The sequence below is a fragment of the Toxorhynchites rutilus genome, chromosome 2 (genome assembly GCF_029784135.1).
Source record: "Toxorhynchites rutilus septentrionalis strain SRP chromosome 2, ASM2978413v1, whole genome shotgun sequence".
NCBI lineage: Eukaryota > Metazoa > Arthropoda > Insecta > Diptera > Culicidae > Toxorhynchites > Toxorhynchites rutilus.
This window is the reverse complement of record NC_073745.1, coordinates 222,334,955-222,352,922: the sequence shown is the minus strand read 5'-3', so window position 1 is coordinate 222,352,922 and position 17,968 is coordinate 222,334,955. Positions and strand designations below refer to the sequence as shown.

At 38.3% G+C, this 17,968-nt stretch overlaps 1 protein-coding gene across 1 annotated transcript; it reads right to left on the bottom strand.

Annotated features, from left to right (window-relative positions):
* Nucleotides 1–4,314: 4,314 nt before the first annotated feature.
* On the bottom strand, nt 4,315–5,278 carry LOC129764448 (uncharacterized). The gene is made up of 2 exons (XM_055763526.1): nt 5,153–5,278; nt 4,315–5,092 (listed from the first exon to the last, which is right to left on the bottom strand). Exons 1-2 carry the CDS (start codon nt 5,246–5,248, stop codon nt 4,391–4,393), a joined length of 798 nt encoding a protein of 265 aa, XP_055619501.1. The 5' UTR covers nt 5,249–5,278; the 3' UTR covers nt 4,315–4,390.
* Between the last annotated feature and the right edge of the window lie 12,690 nt (nt 5,279–17,968).

Here is a 17,968-nt window from a genome sequence, read left to right as displayed (position 1 = left end):
TTACATGTAAAAAATTCCAGCTTTCAAGAAAAAAATACAAGAAAATATAGCGCCCCCTAGTCCAAAGCCATGAAAACATTAAAAAACGACTACAATCAATAATTACGAAGATAGGCAAGCTTCTCTGCAAGCTCAATATTTTTCAATTAAAGCTCAGTGGCTTAAATTTGATATGTCGATCATCTAAATCGATTAAGTGGTTCGAAAGTTATGAATTTTTTGAAAAAGTCGTTTTTGGGAAAGAGTGGAAAAAATTATTTGTTGGACCACCCTAAAATGGAAACGGGCACCCTAATGAAAAAATAAAAATATACGGGTCTAATGTTTTGCGATAAAGAACAAAATGACGAAAATCTGAGAACCACTATATCGGTTTGGCATGGAATGGCTGTATATATATACAAAATACAATCTTACGTGCATCGCGATGTACAAAGTATTAATGAATGTGTAAAAATTAACGTTAAAAGACATTTCTATAGATCTACACACTTTTACAGGCTTTTCCACATTTTTAACAGACATTCACATGTTTCTACAGACTTTTTTTAAAATCATTTGGCATCACTTTGTTCCACTTTTTATCGAATGTTTTCAAATCGCAGGAGTAAACATTTACGTGACTCTGACTTCGCTTGTTTTTATTCCGTTCGGAAAAACGTTATGTCAAAACAATGCGTTGCTCAGTGAGAGGCTGAGATGCTCTTTCAGAGATGCAAAGGTTAATCAAACAATTTACAGAAAAATGTAGTTCGTTCATTTTATAATTTTAATTATTTTTGCCCTTGATAACAATACCCTTTTTATAAGGAAATATAACACTCCTGATCGTTCGATCTCTTTTGACATTTCAATTGGATCTTTTTTGGCAGCCGTTTTGATTCAGTCCGCACTACCTAGGTTTCGATACTCTGCTGAGTGTGTGTATCTTACTTACGATCGTAGCAGTCCCGCATCATCACTCTTTTTTTATTTACAAAAAAAAAACTTTAATTTGCAATACTAAAATACATATTTTTTATTTTATTTTTTTTTCATATAAAATAGAAGTCACGTAGAAAATTAAAAAAATGGTTACAAGATGGTAAAACTATTTTCGACAAACTTTGTGGAACATCGAATTTTTATGAATTTTCGAAACTTAGAATTTTTGTATGTTATCAATCATTTTTAGCCACAAATTATGAATCCTGATGGGATTTTTAAATAAAAAAGCTCTTTATCAATCTCCTTCTAAATGCAACCATGCTCGAGATATTTGAAAAAAAAAAAAACGTTTCTAATTTATTGTCTTTTTCAATTTAATTTTTTTTATATAAAATAGAAGTCATGTAGAAAATTTAAAAAATGAGTCCAATATGATAAAACTATTTTTGACGAACTTTGTGGAACATCGATTTTTTATGAATTTTCGAAACTTCGAATTTTTGTATGTTAACAATCGTTTTTGGCCACAAATTATGAATTCTGATGTGATTTAAAGATATGATTTCCGAGATATTTAAAAAAAAATCTAATTTATTGTCTTTTTTATAGTAAATAGGCTCTTTTAATATGTTTGTCGTGTTATACCGCCATGTACATGAAATTTTATGAATTTGCTTATAATTTTCAACAACTTTTCCAAATACATCATTATGATAAAACTATACGTTTTTGAGTTACGTTGAAAAAAATCATCGTTACGTTTTGTATGTCTTTGGGATGTCTTCAAATCGATTTTCACAATCTTATTTTAGTTGCAATATATGCAATATCTTAAAGTTTTTTTGTAAATAAAAAAGAGTACTATTTTTTCACATTTTAACATCAATATTCTTTCTAAGACACCATTTCGATACGACTCATAGTTCTTAAGATATAAATTATCCAAGATTTCTCTTTTCTCATTCGTAAACAAACTATCAAATCCATAGTCAATGGTACCCTTCGGTATCGAATTTTTCGCTAAATACCCCATTCGGTCCGACTGCTGAAGAGAAATGGAATTGAAAAACGACAAACGGGAGAAAGAGATTTTTTTTATCCCATTTATTTATTTTAGGCTGATTGTTAACATAGCCTCCGGCTAACTCGTGGACAGTTTATCTTCCGAATGAAATGATTATCATGCCACTCCGTTCAATCGAAAAAGAGGTATTAACGTTCAAAACCTTGCAGTCACTCTCTCGTTTTCTAAATTTTGAACTTACACCCCCGGTACAGAAATGAAAGACGTAGCCCTACGTCAGAAAGAGAAGAAAGTTTGATAGTAAGCAGATAGGATTTAAGCGAGAGGGAGATGATGTTTGAGTGGGAGAACTTAGGCCGAGAACATAGTGAACGCGAAGCGATGCGAGCGCGGGCTCGTTTGTGGGAAAGCTCTCTCGATCACGAATGCAGAAATCAAATGCACATCGTCCGGACCTGACATGGTAAACGCGATTTCAATGCGGCGAAACTGTGTGTGGAGTGTTTTGCCGCGAGTGAACGCAAGTGGAGGTTGCCAGACGATTTTCATAAATATCTTCACAATCGAATCCATCGAACGGAAATAAAAATTGAGTTGTTAAATTATTATTTTCGTTTTGTACAAAAAATATTATATCTTCATTCTAATTTACATGATGCATATAACGAAAACGTTACATTAAGGGCTTTCAATTTACCATGTTCACAGATAAAAACGATCTCACAATTCGACTGTTGGAATGAAGATCATATCTGGCATCCTTGTGCTGGGTTGTTTACATGTAGAATGGAGTGGAATGAAACATCAATAAACGCGCGATCTAAAGCGATCAGTATGTCATAGCACGCTTTGAGCTCCAATTTATCGCTCCGCATCGTATCGCATCGCACCGCACCGCGTTTACTATGTCTTCGGCCTTAGCCTTAGAGCGTCGCGTGTGGAGTTAGACAAAGAAAGTTCACATACTAATGCACACGCAAACGTCAACGGTCAACGATCAAAGTCAACGTCAATGTCAAAGTCAAAGTCATCTTCAACAAGCAAACATAAACGCCCTTCTACAGGTACGCGCACATGCCCACGGATGCATAGAAAGAGTTTATCACAAGTTTCTGATAGCAAAATCAAATGCGTTCCCCCGGTAATGAACGCCACTCGATGAACCAGACTTGTGCGAGCCATTGATGGCAAGCGCCAGAGTGAAAGTGGTAAACAACCACGATGTAAAAACTGGGGTCGGTTTAGGACTACTCCGACTTTCCAAATTACAGCATGCCGTGTACTATAGGTAACAGGTAGATTCAATTTATACTGCTTATTTTGATGGACATACCAGAACCTATTAAAATTGCCTTGTTTTGTAATGTTTCGCAATCTAAAAGAACATTGAACTCATGTTCTATATAGGTCAAATATATTTCTTTCTGTTTCTGAAGCAATGAAAACATATTGAAAAAAGTCACAATATTATCAACTTGTCAGCGTTGTGACACCTTTCATTTGACATTACTGAAAATTAGGTAGGAGCACCGTTTCTGAGAAACATAGGGGGTAGGCTAGGACTACCGGTCGCGTGAGGACCACCTATAGGATATACTTTTGAAAGGGGAAAAGGAGATCTCAGAGGAAAGTGAGAAGTATTCAGAGTAAGAAAAAACATAAAAAATAGTATATCTTATTTAACACAACTTATTGATTGTGTGACTGTGGGTGTGGCACCTAAACATTGGGCTTTTTTGTGAATCCAGCTTTGCGCAAAAGGTTCAAAACTGTTTTATAACCGATCTTTAGCTCCTGGGTGATGCGATACTGGTACTTCGATTTTTTCTGTAATTTTTTCGACATTTTCGACGACTGGCCTGCCAGTGCGAGATGCATCCTTAGCATCAAAAATGCCTGATTAGAATCGACGAAACAAAAATCGCACGTAATTAACTCTTACAGTATTGGCACCATAAACACTATTCACAATTTCAGCGCCCCGGCTTGCATTTTCGCCTTTATCAAAGAAAAAGTGTTAAATGTATCGAATTTCCTCTTCCATTGTTAACACCCTGTAACTCACAACTGAATGGAACAAACAAAAAACAGCATTTTTTTTTGTTTGAAATGTCACCTTCACAACGAATATCAATTTTAAATTATTTGGCCGATATTATACGAGATATCGATCAATACAGATCTACCGAGTAAATGGTGGATTTCTTTTTCCCCAACCTAATATTATAAATCCGTAAAGTCACACTCGTACACTTGTACACTTGTACAAATTTGAATAAATCGATTTTGTGTTTCTCTTCATGTTATCCGAAAAAACTAAAACGTAAGTACGCTTTTACAGGATTACAAAAAAAGAATAATAGTTTGATAGTGACTTTCACTTATCGCAGATATTATATATTCGTAAGATAGAATTTATTACATAATATAAATGAAATATTATACCCCTGCTGTTAGTATTACAGGTTCCGCTTCCACTTCCTTAATCTTATCTTTTAGATCCTCTTTAGATTCGGAAGATTCCGCTGATTGTGAAGATTCAGATGAGTTTGGTTGTTCGGTAACTGAAGCTGCAGTTACGTTCTGACCGTGTAATTCTTGAACGGGCGTCACAATCTCAATTGGCTCACTGGTTGCGCTGACATGGGACGGTCGGGTTGATCCTGTTGTACTGGCAGTAGTTTTTACTTCTTCATTTGTTTTACTAGTATCATTCGTACTGACGATTCCACTAACAATCGAGGTTGGGATTTTCTCAAGAATTGCTGACTGTTCTGTCGAGGTCGGTATGACCGCTACTGTGGTAGATTCGCTTGATGGTTTCAAATCAACCTGAATTAGATCCACTCCGATCGATTCGTTCTTGAACAAGTTTGTCGCGTTGTGCAGTATGAGCTGGTTGTTGTTTGGACGGAAGGCAATGGCTTGCAGAGGTGCCAGATTAAGTGGTTTCACCACGGCGTGTATACTGCCATCCGTCGATTGGTAATGTTCCGGAGAGCTCGTATTGTGTTGTGATATCAGAGCACCTGCCAGCCCATTGAGTGAATGTTGGAAGAAATCTTCTATGTTGGTAATTGTCGTATTTTGTGAATCGCTAGGAATGGGACCGGCACTAGCCACGGTTAGCACACTGAAAATCTTCGAAGGGATAATTCGAATATTAGGATATATTGATTGAAATAGCTGGCTCCCACTCACCGTTAACAAAAGTACAAGCATGTTGGAAAACTCTGATAATACAAGAGAAGGTCGCAACACAACTAGATTTGACTCAGTGCACAGTATGACTGACATGTTATGTTTGAATGAAATTTTTAACGACAACCCGATATTTTATCATCTCGTGGAGGTGCAAAGATGCGACCTAGTTCGTATTCGCAGGAAAAAAGTGTGAACTGTTTCAATCGTTCGCTCATCTTTGATCGATCGATCAACTATTTGGGTGAATAATTAGCAGCATTCAAGTCAACATTCGGTTTCGAATGATTTCATTCATGACGTTGCGAAGATTTTCGTTTGCCAGTTTATGTCACGAAAAGTGTAATGGGATCGATATTTTTCCATCATTAGATATGAAAGTTTGCCGCCGACACCAAAAATGCGATTCCGATCATATCTGGTAAAAGATAGATTTGTAAAAATAGATTACAGATGTATCGGAAGCTTCAATTCTGGGAATACACAAGGAAAGGTATAATAAATTGATCTCTTGATCAGTTTTCATACTGAATAACGTCGTTTCAATTGAATTTTTACTGGAAACTCTAATCAATGTAGTAAATATTTTCACAGTTTTGGCAGAGTGATAAATATTCTCAGAAAATCATGGTGTTGCGTATGAACTGAAAATCGCGATTCGCATGAATCACGCATGAAACGTACACGATATCAATCTCCTGTGATAGTTTTGTTTAGCTCAACATAGGTTACACTCAGTTGACTTCACTAAGTACAGATCATTATTTTCTTTCCAGAATGGAAACTTTTCGGTTAAAGTCTTTCCAGCAGAAAATCGTTGGGTGTTGAATCTAATTAAATTACCAATTTTTGACTTAGTAATCGTTAAAATCGAGTGCTACCCAGCTACAAATATTCTCGAAACAACGTTTTTAGATAAAACTACCGAGAGAAACCTGTTTTTACATCCACACTCGCAAGGATGATATAAAAATGTTTCCACTAATAGGCGCAACGCGTAATAATTTTTCACTATGACAATAGTCGCTAAGAGACAGTCACCCTGTATCTCTATCAGATTTGCAAATGCGAAGGTAGTGTTTGTTTTATTCTAAAAAGCTGTAAGTTTCGCATGGAAGTCCATTGCCATTGCCAAAATATATAAAAATCGAGCAATTTGATATCTTTAAATTAAAAACCTTTTTCCATCCGGCATCTCTGCTACAGCTCAAGAACAGAGAGGGACAAACGAAAACAAAATGATGTCATATCACGAAGAGCGGGAGACAGATAATTCTTTCGCATCTCACAGCTCAACAGCTCAGCAGCTCATCAGCTCACCAGCTCCGATGTGGGCTTGAACTCCGCCTGCGTATGACGGATCCCAATAGCATGTCCGAATAAGAACCTGAAATCATTGATTACCAGAGCAGTGGGTCCCAAGCCCCAGAAAAGGAGGATGGTTGCAATAGCAGTTATCCATGGTTATTACGGAAAAAAAGTAATGGATAAACCCCTAAGCCAAGATGTAACGCGACCCGTGCCGAGGAATGAATGGTATGGGGGGGTCTAAACCCTGCCGTTAACGGAGACTGTGGAGCATCAGGGCATCTTCCACAGTATAGTCTGCCCTTGCCGCATGAGGCATTAGGCCGGATACAGCGGATTCTTTACCGCGAGACTCGTGGGACTTCTATGAATAATCCAAATGACAACAATAAGAAAACTTCGGGTTCCGGCAGCGTCTCTCTGTGGGAATAAACCTCCATAGAGATCGACTCTATGAGTGTAGAAGAGGATGAAGTACTGAGCGACGCACCTGTGGATGTTCAGTCTTGCTCCTCTTCCATCCTCAATACACCGACTTGCTGTGAGTCGCCAGAGGATGATAGTGACGAATGTAGCATCACTATAAAAACTGAATCGAAAGTTGTAGATTCAGTCGAGGTCCACTCTTCGTGGAAAAAGAACCTCACCAAGGATTAGAGAAGGAAGCTGAAGAACTTGGTCGCAGCTGGGATCCCTGCAAAGGAAGCTCGGCTGCAAGCACTGAGTCGGCATATCTCTGGACCAACAAAACGCTCCCGAGGATTGGAGCCACCTAATAGTGATGAAAACCCGATTCCTAAAAAATCGAAACAAAATCTCTGCCCTTGTCAAAGAGCGGTGCTGAATGAGCAGAAAAAAAAATGCACATAACACTCTTCAGAACAACAACTTAAAAACCACTATCGTATCTGGAATCTCCTTCAAAGAAGCCTTAGAGCAGATCAAAGTTGAAATTCTCCCGGAGAACTACCCCAACACTGAACTGACTACAGCTCAACTAGATTCCATTTAGAGTGCTCTACTCACTGCAATAAAACAAAGAAATGAACCGGTGAAACCCAAGTTTTTCAACTGCTCATATAAGTCGGGTATCTAATCCTTTCTTGTAAAGACCATCAAACTTCGGAATGGTTGAAGAAAGTGGTTCCCATGATAACCCTAGAAAATAACATAATACTGGTTGCTCTGGACGCAAAAAATATTCCGCGTCCAGAGATTCTTCATGCCTTTTTTCCACAAAGTGCAACATACAGCGACGAGAGACTCAAAAGCCTCATTGAAAGCCAAAACGAGAATGTCTCCACCGATAAATGACGTATACTCAAGAGATCCAACCTCAATAAAATCCATGTGGATTGGACGCTAACAGTCGACGAAGCTTCAATGCGTCAACTTGTTAGCAATAACTTCAAAATAAACTTTCGATTTGGCGAAACTAAGCTGAGGAAGAGAAATCCAAAGCAGCACCAAACCACAACTCAAAAATAAACTCCAGTGTGCTCGAAGGAGATCTGATGCCAAGAAACGAGAAACCTCATAACTCCAAAAACACAGGTAATCTGAAGTCTTCAGAGTCCAGTGACTAGAAACTTGAGGAGCCACAAAATGTTCAAAAAGTCGCCAGCAGGGTTTCTGGTAAACCGAAATTTCATCGAGAAGTTTCTCAAAAAACAAGAAACTTGATAATATAAATTGTTCCTGGCCCAAGCGGTTCAAAAAAAAAGTTAGTTTCTTCAACCCCCCCATCACACCAGATCCAAAACGAACATCGACAAGCAAAAAATCTGACCATAATTTCAACAAAACAGATGTGGTTCCGATTCTCCCAAATAAACCCCCGGATCGGTCAACCTAACTTAATGCAGAACACTAAAGTTTTGCAAATACACCTCCATCACGCTAAAACAGCGTCGAGCGTGTTATCCAGGAGGTTTACAGCATACACTGTGGATCTATCTCTTATCCAAGAGCCCTGGGTTCACAAAGGCTCTAACTGAGTACAACAGAGAACTGAGACGATCCAAACGAAAATCCTGGGTATATAACTGCGAAAGCATTGAAAATACTCCAATCGTTGCTAGACTCATTAAGACTCTGGCAAAAGACTACTCGAACGGGCTAGGTTCCCTTAAAAAGGACGACGTTTCGTTTACAAAAACTCCCTCTGAAGTACTAGACTTACTGATGAAGACTCACTTCCCGGGATTTACATCTGTCCACTCGAATACATATCTGGCACAAGACCTGAAAGTGCAAAGGATGTCGCTAACATAGTTGCTGCGTTAGTCTTCGCGTAGTAAACGCGGTGAGATGCTTTCTAATTTTCCAGCCCTGATTCAAACTGCAGAATCAAAACTAATTCCACCTCTAATCGGAATTTCTAAGGCAAGTCTGATACTAGAGCACATTCCTTTGATATGGAGACTTGTTAAAGTAGTTTTATTCCAAACATCGAAGGTGCCTTTGATAATGCTTCTTATCTATCGATGGCGCAATCTATGAGAAAAAGATACTTCGATAACTACACAGTCCAATGGATCCAGGGCATGCTCACACATAGACGAATCACCTCGGAGCTGGGCGGGTCGTCAACATCTGTGATTGCAACGAAAGGTTGCCCACAAGGAGGGGTTCTATCACCTCTCCTTTAGTCACTTGTAGTTGTACGTGGCAAGTTCGACGACGTATTATCGAGCAGAATGCAGATGGCTTTAAACTTTACACAATCTTGGCGTATCACAGAAGGTCTGAGCATAAATCTCTCAAAAACAACAATTATTCCTTTCACCAAAAAGAAAAAACTGTATTTGCAGTCTTTACATCTTGGGGGAGAGGAAATAAAAAGCAGCGCTTCAGTGAAATATCTAGGTGTTATCTTAGATGCTAAACTAAACTGAAACGCGCACTTAGATTCAATAATCAGCAAGGCCAACTCAGCCCTATGGACATGCTCTAAAATGATAGGAAGAACATGGGGCCTTAAACCAAAAATGGTTATGTGGGTCTACACTGAAATTGTGCGGCCTAGGATAACATATGCCTCACTTGTATGGTGGCTAAAGACTAAGGAGACTGTAGCTACAAAAAAGTTAAACAAACTCCAACGACTAGCATGCGTTGCAATTACTGGAGTAATGCGAAGCACTCCTTCAAAGGCATTGGAGGCTATCCTTCATCTGGTACCTTTGAAACAATATGTTCAGCTAGAGGCTAAAAAAGCGCTCTAAAACTTAAAAGATGGAAGAAATACTAGACGGGGACAAAACTGGTCACTTGAGCATCCTGAATCTCTTATCCATTGGAACAGCCTCAGAGATGAACAGTGATTGGATGGAACCTAGGACTTATTATGACATTCCATGCAGAGTGATCGAACATTCTCGTTCAGTATGGGGTGAAGGTGGCCCCAACGTTTCGTAATGGTTCAATCATGTTCTACACTGATGGGTCAAAAATGGGAATCAGAACAAGTGCCGTAGTGTATGGTCCCAGAACAAAAATCTCTGTGGTTATGGGAAACTGGCCAACAGTTTTTCAGGCAGAAATAACTGCAATAATAGAATGTTTAAATGTCTGCCTCAAAAGAAAATATAGACATGCTAACATCTGCAAATTCTCAGATAGTCAAGCGGCACTTAAAGCTCTAAAAGCTCTAAATGCTCTTCAAAAATTGTCTGGGAATGCATTTCCCTTTTACGGCAATTAAGTCAGATAAGTTCGGTACAACTGTACTGGATTCCTGGCCATTGCGGTATAGAGGGCAACGAGTTAGCAGATGAACTTGCCAGGAACGGCTCAAACTCACCATTCACTGGTCTTCAAACTCACCATTCTGTGGACTTTTTGACTGTGCAACAGCTGCTAGGCCTTAATAAGAAAGACTTCAGCACATTCACTGGTCGTGTAACAGGACACTGCCCAATACAATCTTAAAAGCATAGGTTTAGCACAAGATGATATTTGTCGCTTTTGTAATGCCGAAAGCGAAACCTCGGAATATTTGCTCTGTAACTGCGGAGCTCTAACTAGGCGCAGACTTCAACACCTTGATAAAGCTATTCTGGAGCCCAAGGAAATTTGGTCTGCGTCGCCGATCAGGATTATAAATTTTATCAAACGATTATTCCTGATTGGCACCAATCTCGCTATAGCTTTCAGTATACTCCTTCATCAATAAGTAGAAGATAAGCTAGAATTGTAGTATAAAAAAGAGGTATATCACAATAGTTCAAAATAATGGACGCAGTGGTTCACACCCAACAGGGGGAAAAAACTATTTTTTTAAGCCTGTTTACTTTGGAAGACGAAAGGTTTTTTCATTTATTTCAGCTTTTAAAATTGAGAATGTTTGTAGGTATCAATAAATTTAATAAATATTATCGAAAAGATACATTTCTGACCGTGATAAATTTAGGTGATAGCGGTCCGTAGAATTTTGTGTGTAGAGGAATTGGAGGAAATCATCAATACGTGAAACGATGATTCTAATGAGATTGCTGGTGTGAATATTCTTCAGCCGGATCCAGTGGGTGATCTCATCGATGAAGAAAACCTAAATTATGATACTATTCAACTGAATAATAACCTCTTAGAAAAAAAGTGCGGGTTTCGGCTAATGTTCGATTTTACGAACAGTCAATTCCCGGAAAATGGAAATGGGAAAAAAATAATTCCTAAACATTGGGGTTTCTTTAGCGTCTATAATGAAAATTAAGCCGATGGCTTTCGTTCAAAAAATAATTTTCACGGCTTGGTTGTTAATGGGTTGAAAGTTTATTAGTTACTAGCTGACCCCGCAAACTTCGTCCCATCCACAACTGCTATTTTGATTTGAATAATTTCTAACACTCACGTTCCTCGAAAATTATTTTTCTGTACGCGATCAATATTCGCGGTATATAATTTCTTTTTCGACATATAAACCTGATGCTGACTGAGACACATCAATCCTGAGACTGACGGTTAAATTCGTTGCTCTGTTCTCGAGTTAAATCGTGAGGAACGGACACCAAATCATTTTTCGCAGAATCTCTAAATCACCAAAAAAATCAATATTTCAATATTTTTTTCAGTATTTTTTCAATTTTGGATGAATTTTTATCTCTGAGCTATTAAGCATGGCGTGCAAAAATTGAAAAGTACGTTTTCGCCATAGATCCTATGGTGAACCACATAGTTGTTCGAAAAAATAGTCAAAATTTCTAATTTGGTACCTTAGCGTCATTCTGTGTGTTCGGTTGGTTCAGGCCAATCACGGAGAGCAAATACGAATTGTACGGTCTACCGAAGCTCAAGCTCAAGCTCAAAATTTTTAATTTGGTACCTTATACAATATTTTCATAGAGCTGGTGATTTTTACTCCCTTACCCAGCCAGGCCCTTTACTTTACTCACTTACTGCAATGCTTATGACTTGGTAAATATTTTGTATGAACAAGATAAAGACAATTTTTAAAGTAATTTGGCTATAGCGGTCGATGGTATCACTTAATTCTGGAAAAAGGGTATCTTGGCCAAAATAATTTGAGAATCCCTGCTCTAAACTATTTCTACTTTTCCATTTTTTTTTACGTTTTTTGCATAATTCAATCTGATGTGAGACACCCTTTAGTCAATGGAGCACATTAACTCTAAGATCTTTTGAACTTTAGAATGATTTGGATGATCTACGACTTCTGATATTAATATAAACTCAAAGCCAGCATAGGACGCGGGCTCTATGAACCATTTTGGGTAAGATTACTTGCTATGAATATTGCACCAGTTTTGGTTGAAGCGGAGCCGATCTGGCGTAGTGGTAACATCCATGCCTCTCACGCTAAAGGTCACGAGTTCAATTCTCACTCCCGACATTCTTCCAAAAATGGAAGTAAAAGTGACGAACCAGCCAAATGAGTTGAAAGTCACTATAATACAGATAAAAAAAAAAACAGGAAGTGGGTTATATCTATGGTATAACCGCCAGGGTGACGTAGGACTATCGTTGATTTAGAGATCATTTGTTTGAAGTTGAATCTAAATCCATTCTGAATGAATGAATAAATGAATATTTGGGAGACTTCGGAAACGAGAGCGTTACGTTGGAGGCACAAGGTTTTATGCATCCAATATAGGATACGAAAAACCTTGTTCTGAAGAATAATCTTCAGAAGCTAACCTGCTAACTGTACTTGATTGACAAATCACAAACCCAAATGTATTATATGGATATTTTATGGATAGAAAACATTCAATTAAACTCTTTCACATGAATATATTTTGAAAATTCCCAGAGGAACTGGCAGATTATTTTCAGTAACGATTAGTTATTTCCACATTTTCCTCGATACTGGAAGCCCACCAGTGGTTAATGCCAACTCGATAACCACCTGTTAATAGCCGCGCGTGTATGTGTGTGTAGCGATGTCTTCCCAGGGAACCGTTTGTGGCATCACTCTCCTCCTGATAGATTCCCTTCTGGCCTAGGGTGCACAAACAGGCTCTTGGTGACACCGTTCATCCGCGCTTTCATGATAAATAAAGAGCTTCACCGCAACAGCGACAACATGCTCCAATCGCTGTTCAATTAGAACTGAGTGGATTTCCGAGCGCCGCTCGCTTATATACCGATTGGTGATTTCAATAGCCTGTTTTGAAAGCAATTTTAAGTATATAACGCGTAGACATTTTATCTTTCGAATGAAGTGTTTATCATACCATTTCGTTCAGTTGTTTAGGAGCTATTAACGCTCAAAATCTCGGTCTCCGGCGTAACGCTTTCGTTTTCGAAACTTTGATTTTACACCCCGGTATAGAAATGAAAGACGTAGTCCTACGTCAAAAAAAAAGTTTTGGTTGAAACGATTGGTCAAATGGAACTTCAGAATATTTTGAAGGACCTAGAACATCTGAAATGTACATACATTCAAAGACAGTGTAGCACGTAGCTGCTTGGGTAGACTGTTAAATAAAATAATAGTTGAACGATAGATGGTTTCCCGTATGCCGTACTAGTAATCAACATCCATTTTTTGGTAGAATATTTATTGTAACAAATACAAACTTTACATGTTTTGATTGTTTTCTTGTTCACCTTCGTTCTTCCTGACACTTGTTTAAATTTGTTCGTACATTGTGTAGTTATATTTCAACTTTATATTCTCGTTTATTTTCATCCTTCCCAATTGATCACCTTGAAAAGAAACGTAGTTTTTCGTAGCTAGTATACTTTTCATAATAAGGTTCCCCAGCCCGTTTCAATTCTTCGTTTTGTTGTGGTTATATTTAGAGTTGGGCAAAACAGTTCACTTTGATGAACGGTTCAGTCACTAACCGTTCAAGTGAATCAGTTCTTTTGAACCGTTCTTTCGCTCTTTCGTTCAGTGGTATTAAGAGCAACATAGAATGTTAGCTAGAACCCAACATCAATAGAAGGCTATTAATTGATATGATTGGATTGGATAGTGTACGTATGGGATTTATATATTTGAAATTTAGTGGGGAAAGATAAGCTGCTTCTTCTTTGAACTCGCAAACTGTATGTGAAAATATGTTTATCGGCCGACAAAAGTGTATGTAATAATTTGATGCGCACAAAATATGTGTAATTTTTCATATTTTCTGTTTGGACAACACACAGATTCCATATAAGATCATATTTCATGATGTTCATTCAGAGAAAAAAATCAGCAGCGATTTTCACTAACAGTCAATTATACAAACAATCACGATACCACGTACACGCAATAGGCCAAATTTCTCAGCCTGCCCTCACTATTAGATTTTATGTTTACCTAATTCATGGATCGCCCCAGATTTTTTTTCTGATAATCAGGAAATATATAAATGTTACGCGGAATTGAAAGAATACATGAAATTGAAAATATTTAGTTTTGCCTTCAAAACTACGAAAATCCAATTTTATATTAAACCCAAAATTGATTAAACATGACCAAAATAAACCCTGTGTTACATGCATTTTGCCCGTAAATGGCAATATCGTTTTATTTTTCTTACAAGCGTTCTCGTTGTATTTATCCATTCTATCCAGCGCAACTCAGTTCAGCTGCACTCGTTCGTTCGCAAAAAGTTCGCCCGCAAACACTTCGTTCTCAAACAGTTCGTTCCCAAACAGTTCACTCTCAATCAGTTCTTTCCCATACAGTTTACTCGCAAACAGTTCGTTCTCAACCAGTTCGTTCACAAACAATTTACTCTCAATCAGTTCGCTCTCAAACAGTTCACTCGCAATCCGTTCTTTCGGAATCAGTTCGTTCACAAACCGTTCACTCGCAATCCGTTCGTGAGGGGAACTACAGTTCTTTGAAAAAGAAAGACCGTTCGTTCTTCTTCAAAATTCGTTCTTTCGTACCGTTCGTGAACGGTTTGTCCATCTCTAGTTATATTCAGAAAAGTTGTTTCCACAGGAAGAGTGAAAAAGGGATGCTTTTTATACGTTGTGAATTTATTTTACACTAGCTGACCCGGCAAACTTCGTCCCGCCCAAAATTTGTTTTTTTATCAATACCTTCAAACATTCACGTTTTCTTACTAAGCGCAAGTTCATGAGTCCAATCGCAGAACTGTTCATTGATTGATCTTCTAATCGACCCTTTTACTAAAAAATTCCTAGTACTTCTATGTGAACATGAACCATAGTTTGGCGAGTCTTAACTGATCAGTATTATTTCTATCTGAGTATCGGCACTCAGTTGTGATTTTTCGGTGGTTTAGATTTTGTTCACGCCCGAAAATCACTCGCTCAATCAGAGCATTCACGCCTGGCAAGCACGATTCAAATTCTACAATTTTCTTCAAATTACCGAAAGAAATGCTCGAAAATTTCAATTCATTTTTCATCGATTTTAGTGTTAACGTATGCATTCATAAAATGGACTAATTTCGGAAGGCGATGAAAGATAATTTATAGGAACAAATTTTCTTTAAATCTTACGTTTATTAAGTCTACAACAAAAATGATTCAAGGATGTTGATTCGCAGCAGCAGCACTGTCAAGCAACTTGATGAGTTTGCATACGGCAAGCTCCACCCCACAGCGAAGGAGTTGGACATCCTGAGGCACTTTGTGTCCGCCAGATATAGCCGATCTGGTATTTACAATATCGTCTCTTTGCCACTCCTCAAGCCGGGAGATCGAAGCAAACGGCCAAACGGTGGAGAAGAATCCGGCCAAAATAGGCATTTTTATGCGGAAGCGTCAGACGAGACCGGCCGTATCTGAGCAGCACGCAATCTCCCAGAAGGATGATGATGATGATGACCCACCTCATACCCCTAAAAAGGTTTGAACTGGCCGATTTATCTAATAGATAATATTTATATTTAACCAAATTAAGATATCAGTATTATAAAACAAAACAGCGAACTGACTCTGTTGCAGGCATGAATTTCTATTAATCGAACACCATAAATAGGCAAAAACTTTAGAAGAAAAACAATGGTCCTTTCCTTATCGACATTATCATAATGATAATCCCAACTTCAGACCCAAAGTTTTTTTAAGGCATGTCAAGAAAATTTCCAACCCGGGAAGATCCTTGACAGATTGGGAATCGAACCCAATATCTAAAAGTGTCTACTTAGAACATGATAGAGATCTGCCACATTCACAAATACTCGATATACCCATCTTATGATAAGATAGTTTACGACAATTCTGAATGAGCTATCCCCATTCCAGTTTCCACTTCAGACCCACATAAAAATTTCATTATATATCAGTGTTCTGCCAGTGTTCCATTAACATAGTCCAGGCCGACCAAATGCGCGCGAGGCTCAAACTCTCGTAGACAACGCTTATTACTTTTTTTTTTACAATATACATAAACAAAACAAAAAAAAATCATCATCATCAGTACGAACATGGTAGTTTAACCTGTAAATAAATTTTATTAATTTTTATCAATTGAAAACATAAATGAATGATTTAGGAAAAAAAATTATAGGAGTAGCTCGAGGTGCTGGTGAAAAACTTTCCGGCGAAGGAAGTGGAAAACTTCTTTTCGTACTCGTAATGAAAGACGAGACGTACTTGATGCAAGAATTCAACGAATGGCAGGAGACCGGGTACTTTACGTTCCCCAGGTAAGCGATGACGTCGAATATATCATTCATATCAAGTTCTCGAAGAAGGTCCTTCTCTGACAGACGTGAAGGGAATGTCCAAGCCGTTCTTCTTTCGAGTCATATGGTGAACGGGAAGATATATAGTACGAAGTGCTTGCCGGAGTTGGGAAGGTGATGTGGTCTTTATGCCGAACCTGGAATCAGCTCATTATGCCAAAAGATCACTGGAGGTTCGATCGGCTGGAGATAAACATTGTCGCGAAGACTACCAACCTTCCCAACATTCACCAGCTGCGCCCGATAGAAAACTTTTGAGTGAATGGCCAAAATAGAGAGACAGACGACCATCAAGGCAACAAAAAGGTAAAATAACACGCCGATATACATATTTTCATCGGTCATGGTTCAGGTTCCGGCCAACTTCCGTAAGACCGCCCAGCGCTTCATTTACGATATTTCATCAAACAACTCTGCCTCTTCCTGTCGAGTGTACACTAGTTTTTCCGGCTTATTTAAAACGTTAAGCCCTGACCGAGCTAGCGGACCAAAGGTGAACTTTTCGTCTGACTCACGTTGGTCCCTGCGGATCAACGCTTTTATAAAATCGTTTTCCAATTTTGTTGCTGTCGCTTCCAGTTGACACTCTCTAAACAAAAAGCCCAATATCGGTGCGATGAAACCAGCTCAACGTATTAATCTTTGGATGCATTAGAAGCGCTCTTGAACAGTCTAGCAAATAACAGTTTTTTTTTTGAGGTTCATCCATTTAAGAAAATCAACATGATTAAATTGTGATATTGAAATATATTGATATCGCGGGACATTTTCGTTTCTTTTGCCAAATGCGGGACGTTTCGCGGGACGGAATCTTACGCGGGATATTTTGTTGAAATGCGGGACTGTCCCGCGTAACGCGGGACGTCTGGTCAGTTTATTTATATGGCAGCCCCTCTCCAATTTTCGTCGTCTTCGTTCCTTCAAATCGTTCGTTCAATGATCTTCTAAATAAAAAAATTATCTAATTTGCAAGTTGATCATAATTTCGGTACACATTGTTTTGTTAAGGTAAAACACTGTGAATCATTATGAACAACTAGAGGAACGCTCAAGAGCCATGATACACTTCAAAAACAACATGTGTTAACAGGTTGCTCACATAATACGGAAGTTAAAACATTCCATGAAAATGGCAAATACACCGAAGAAAAATGAGATGACCGGCAAGTGGTTTCCCATGCCAGATGCCAGCGATACTTCTTCATTCATCCCCGATGAATGAACGTTCGGATGTTGTGTGTCATTGGGCATCCTGTGACTTGTTTGCATATCGTCGTGAGATGCCCGATTACCAATAGTGATCGAATATCGCGCGTCGCAACAGATGACGATGCTGATTTAAGTCTACCCGCTAAACATATCACCAAATATATAAAAAGCACCATGG

Excerpts from the sequence above, each read along its gene's own strand:
- LOC129764448 (XM_055763526.1), bottom strand. The coding sequence starts at position 5,248 with ATGTCAGTCATACTGTGCACTGAGTCAAATCTAGTTGTGTTGCGACCT. Across the intron at positions 5,093-5,152 it reads TGCTTGTACTTTTGTTAACG|ATTTTCAGTGTGCTAACCGT; the intron begins GTGAGTGGGAGC and ends ATCCCTTCGAAG.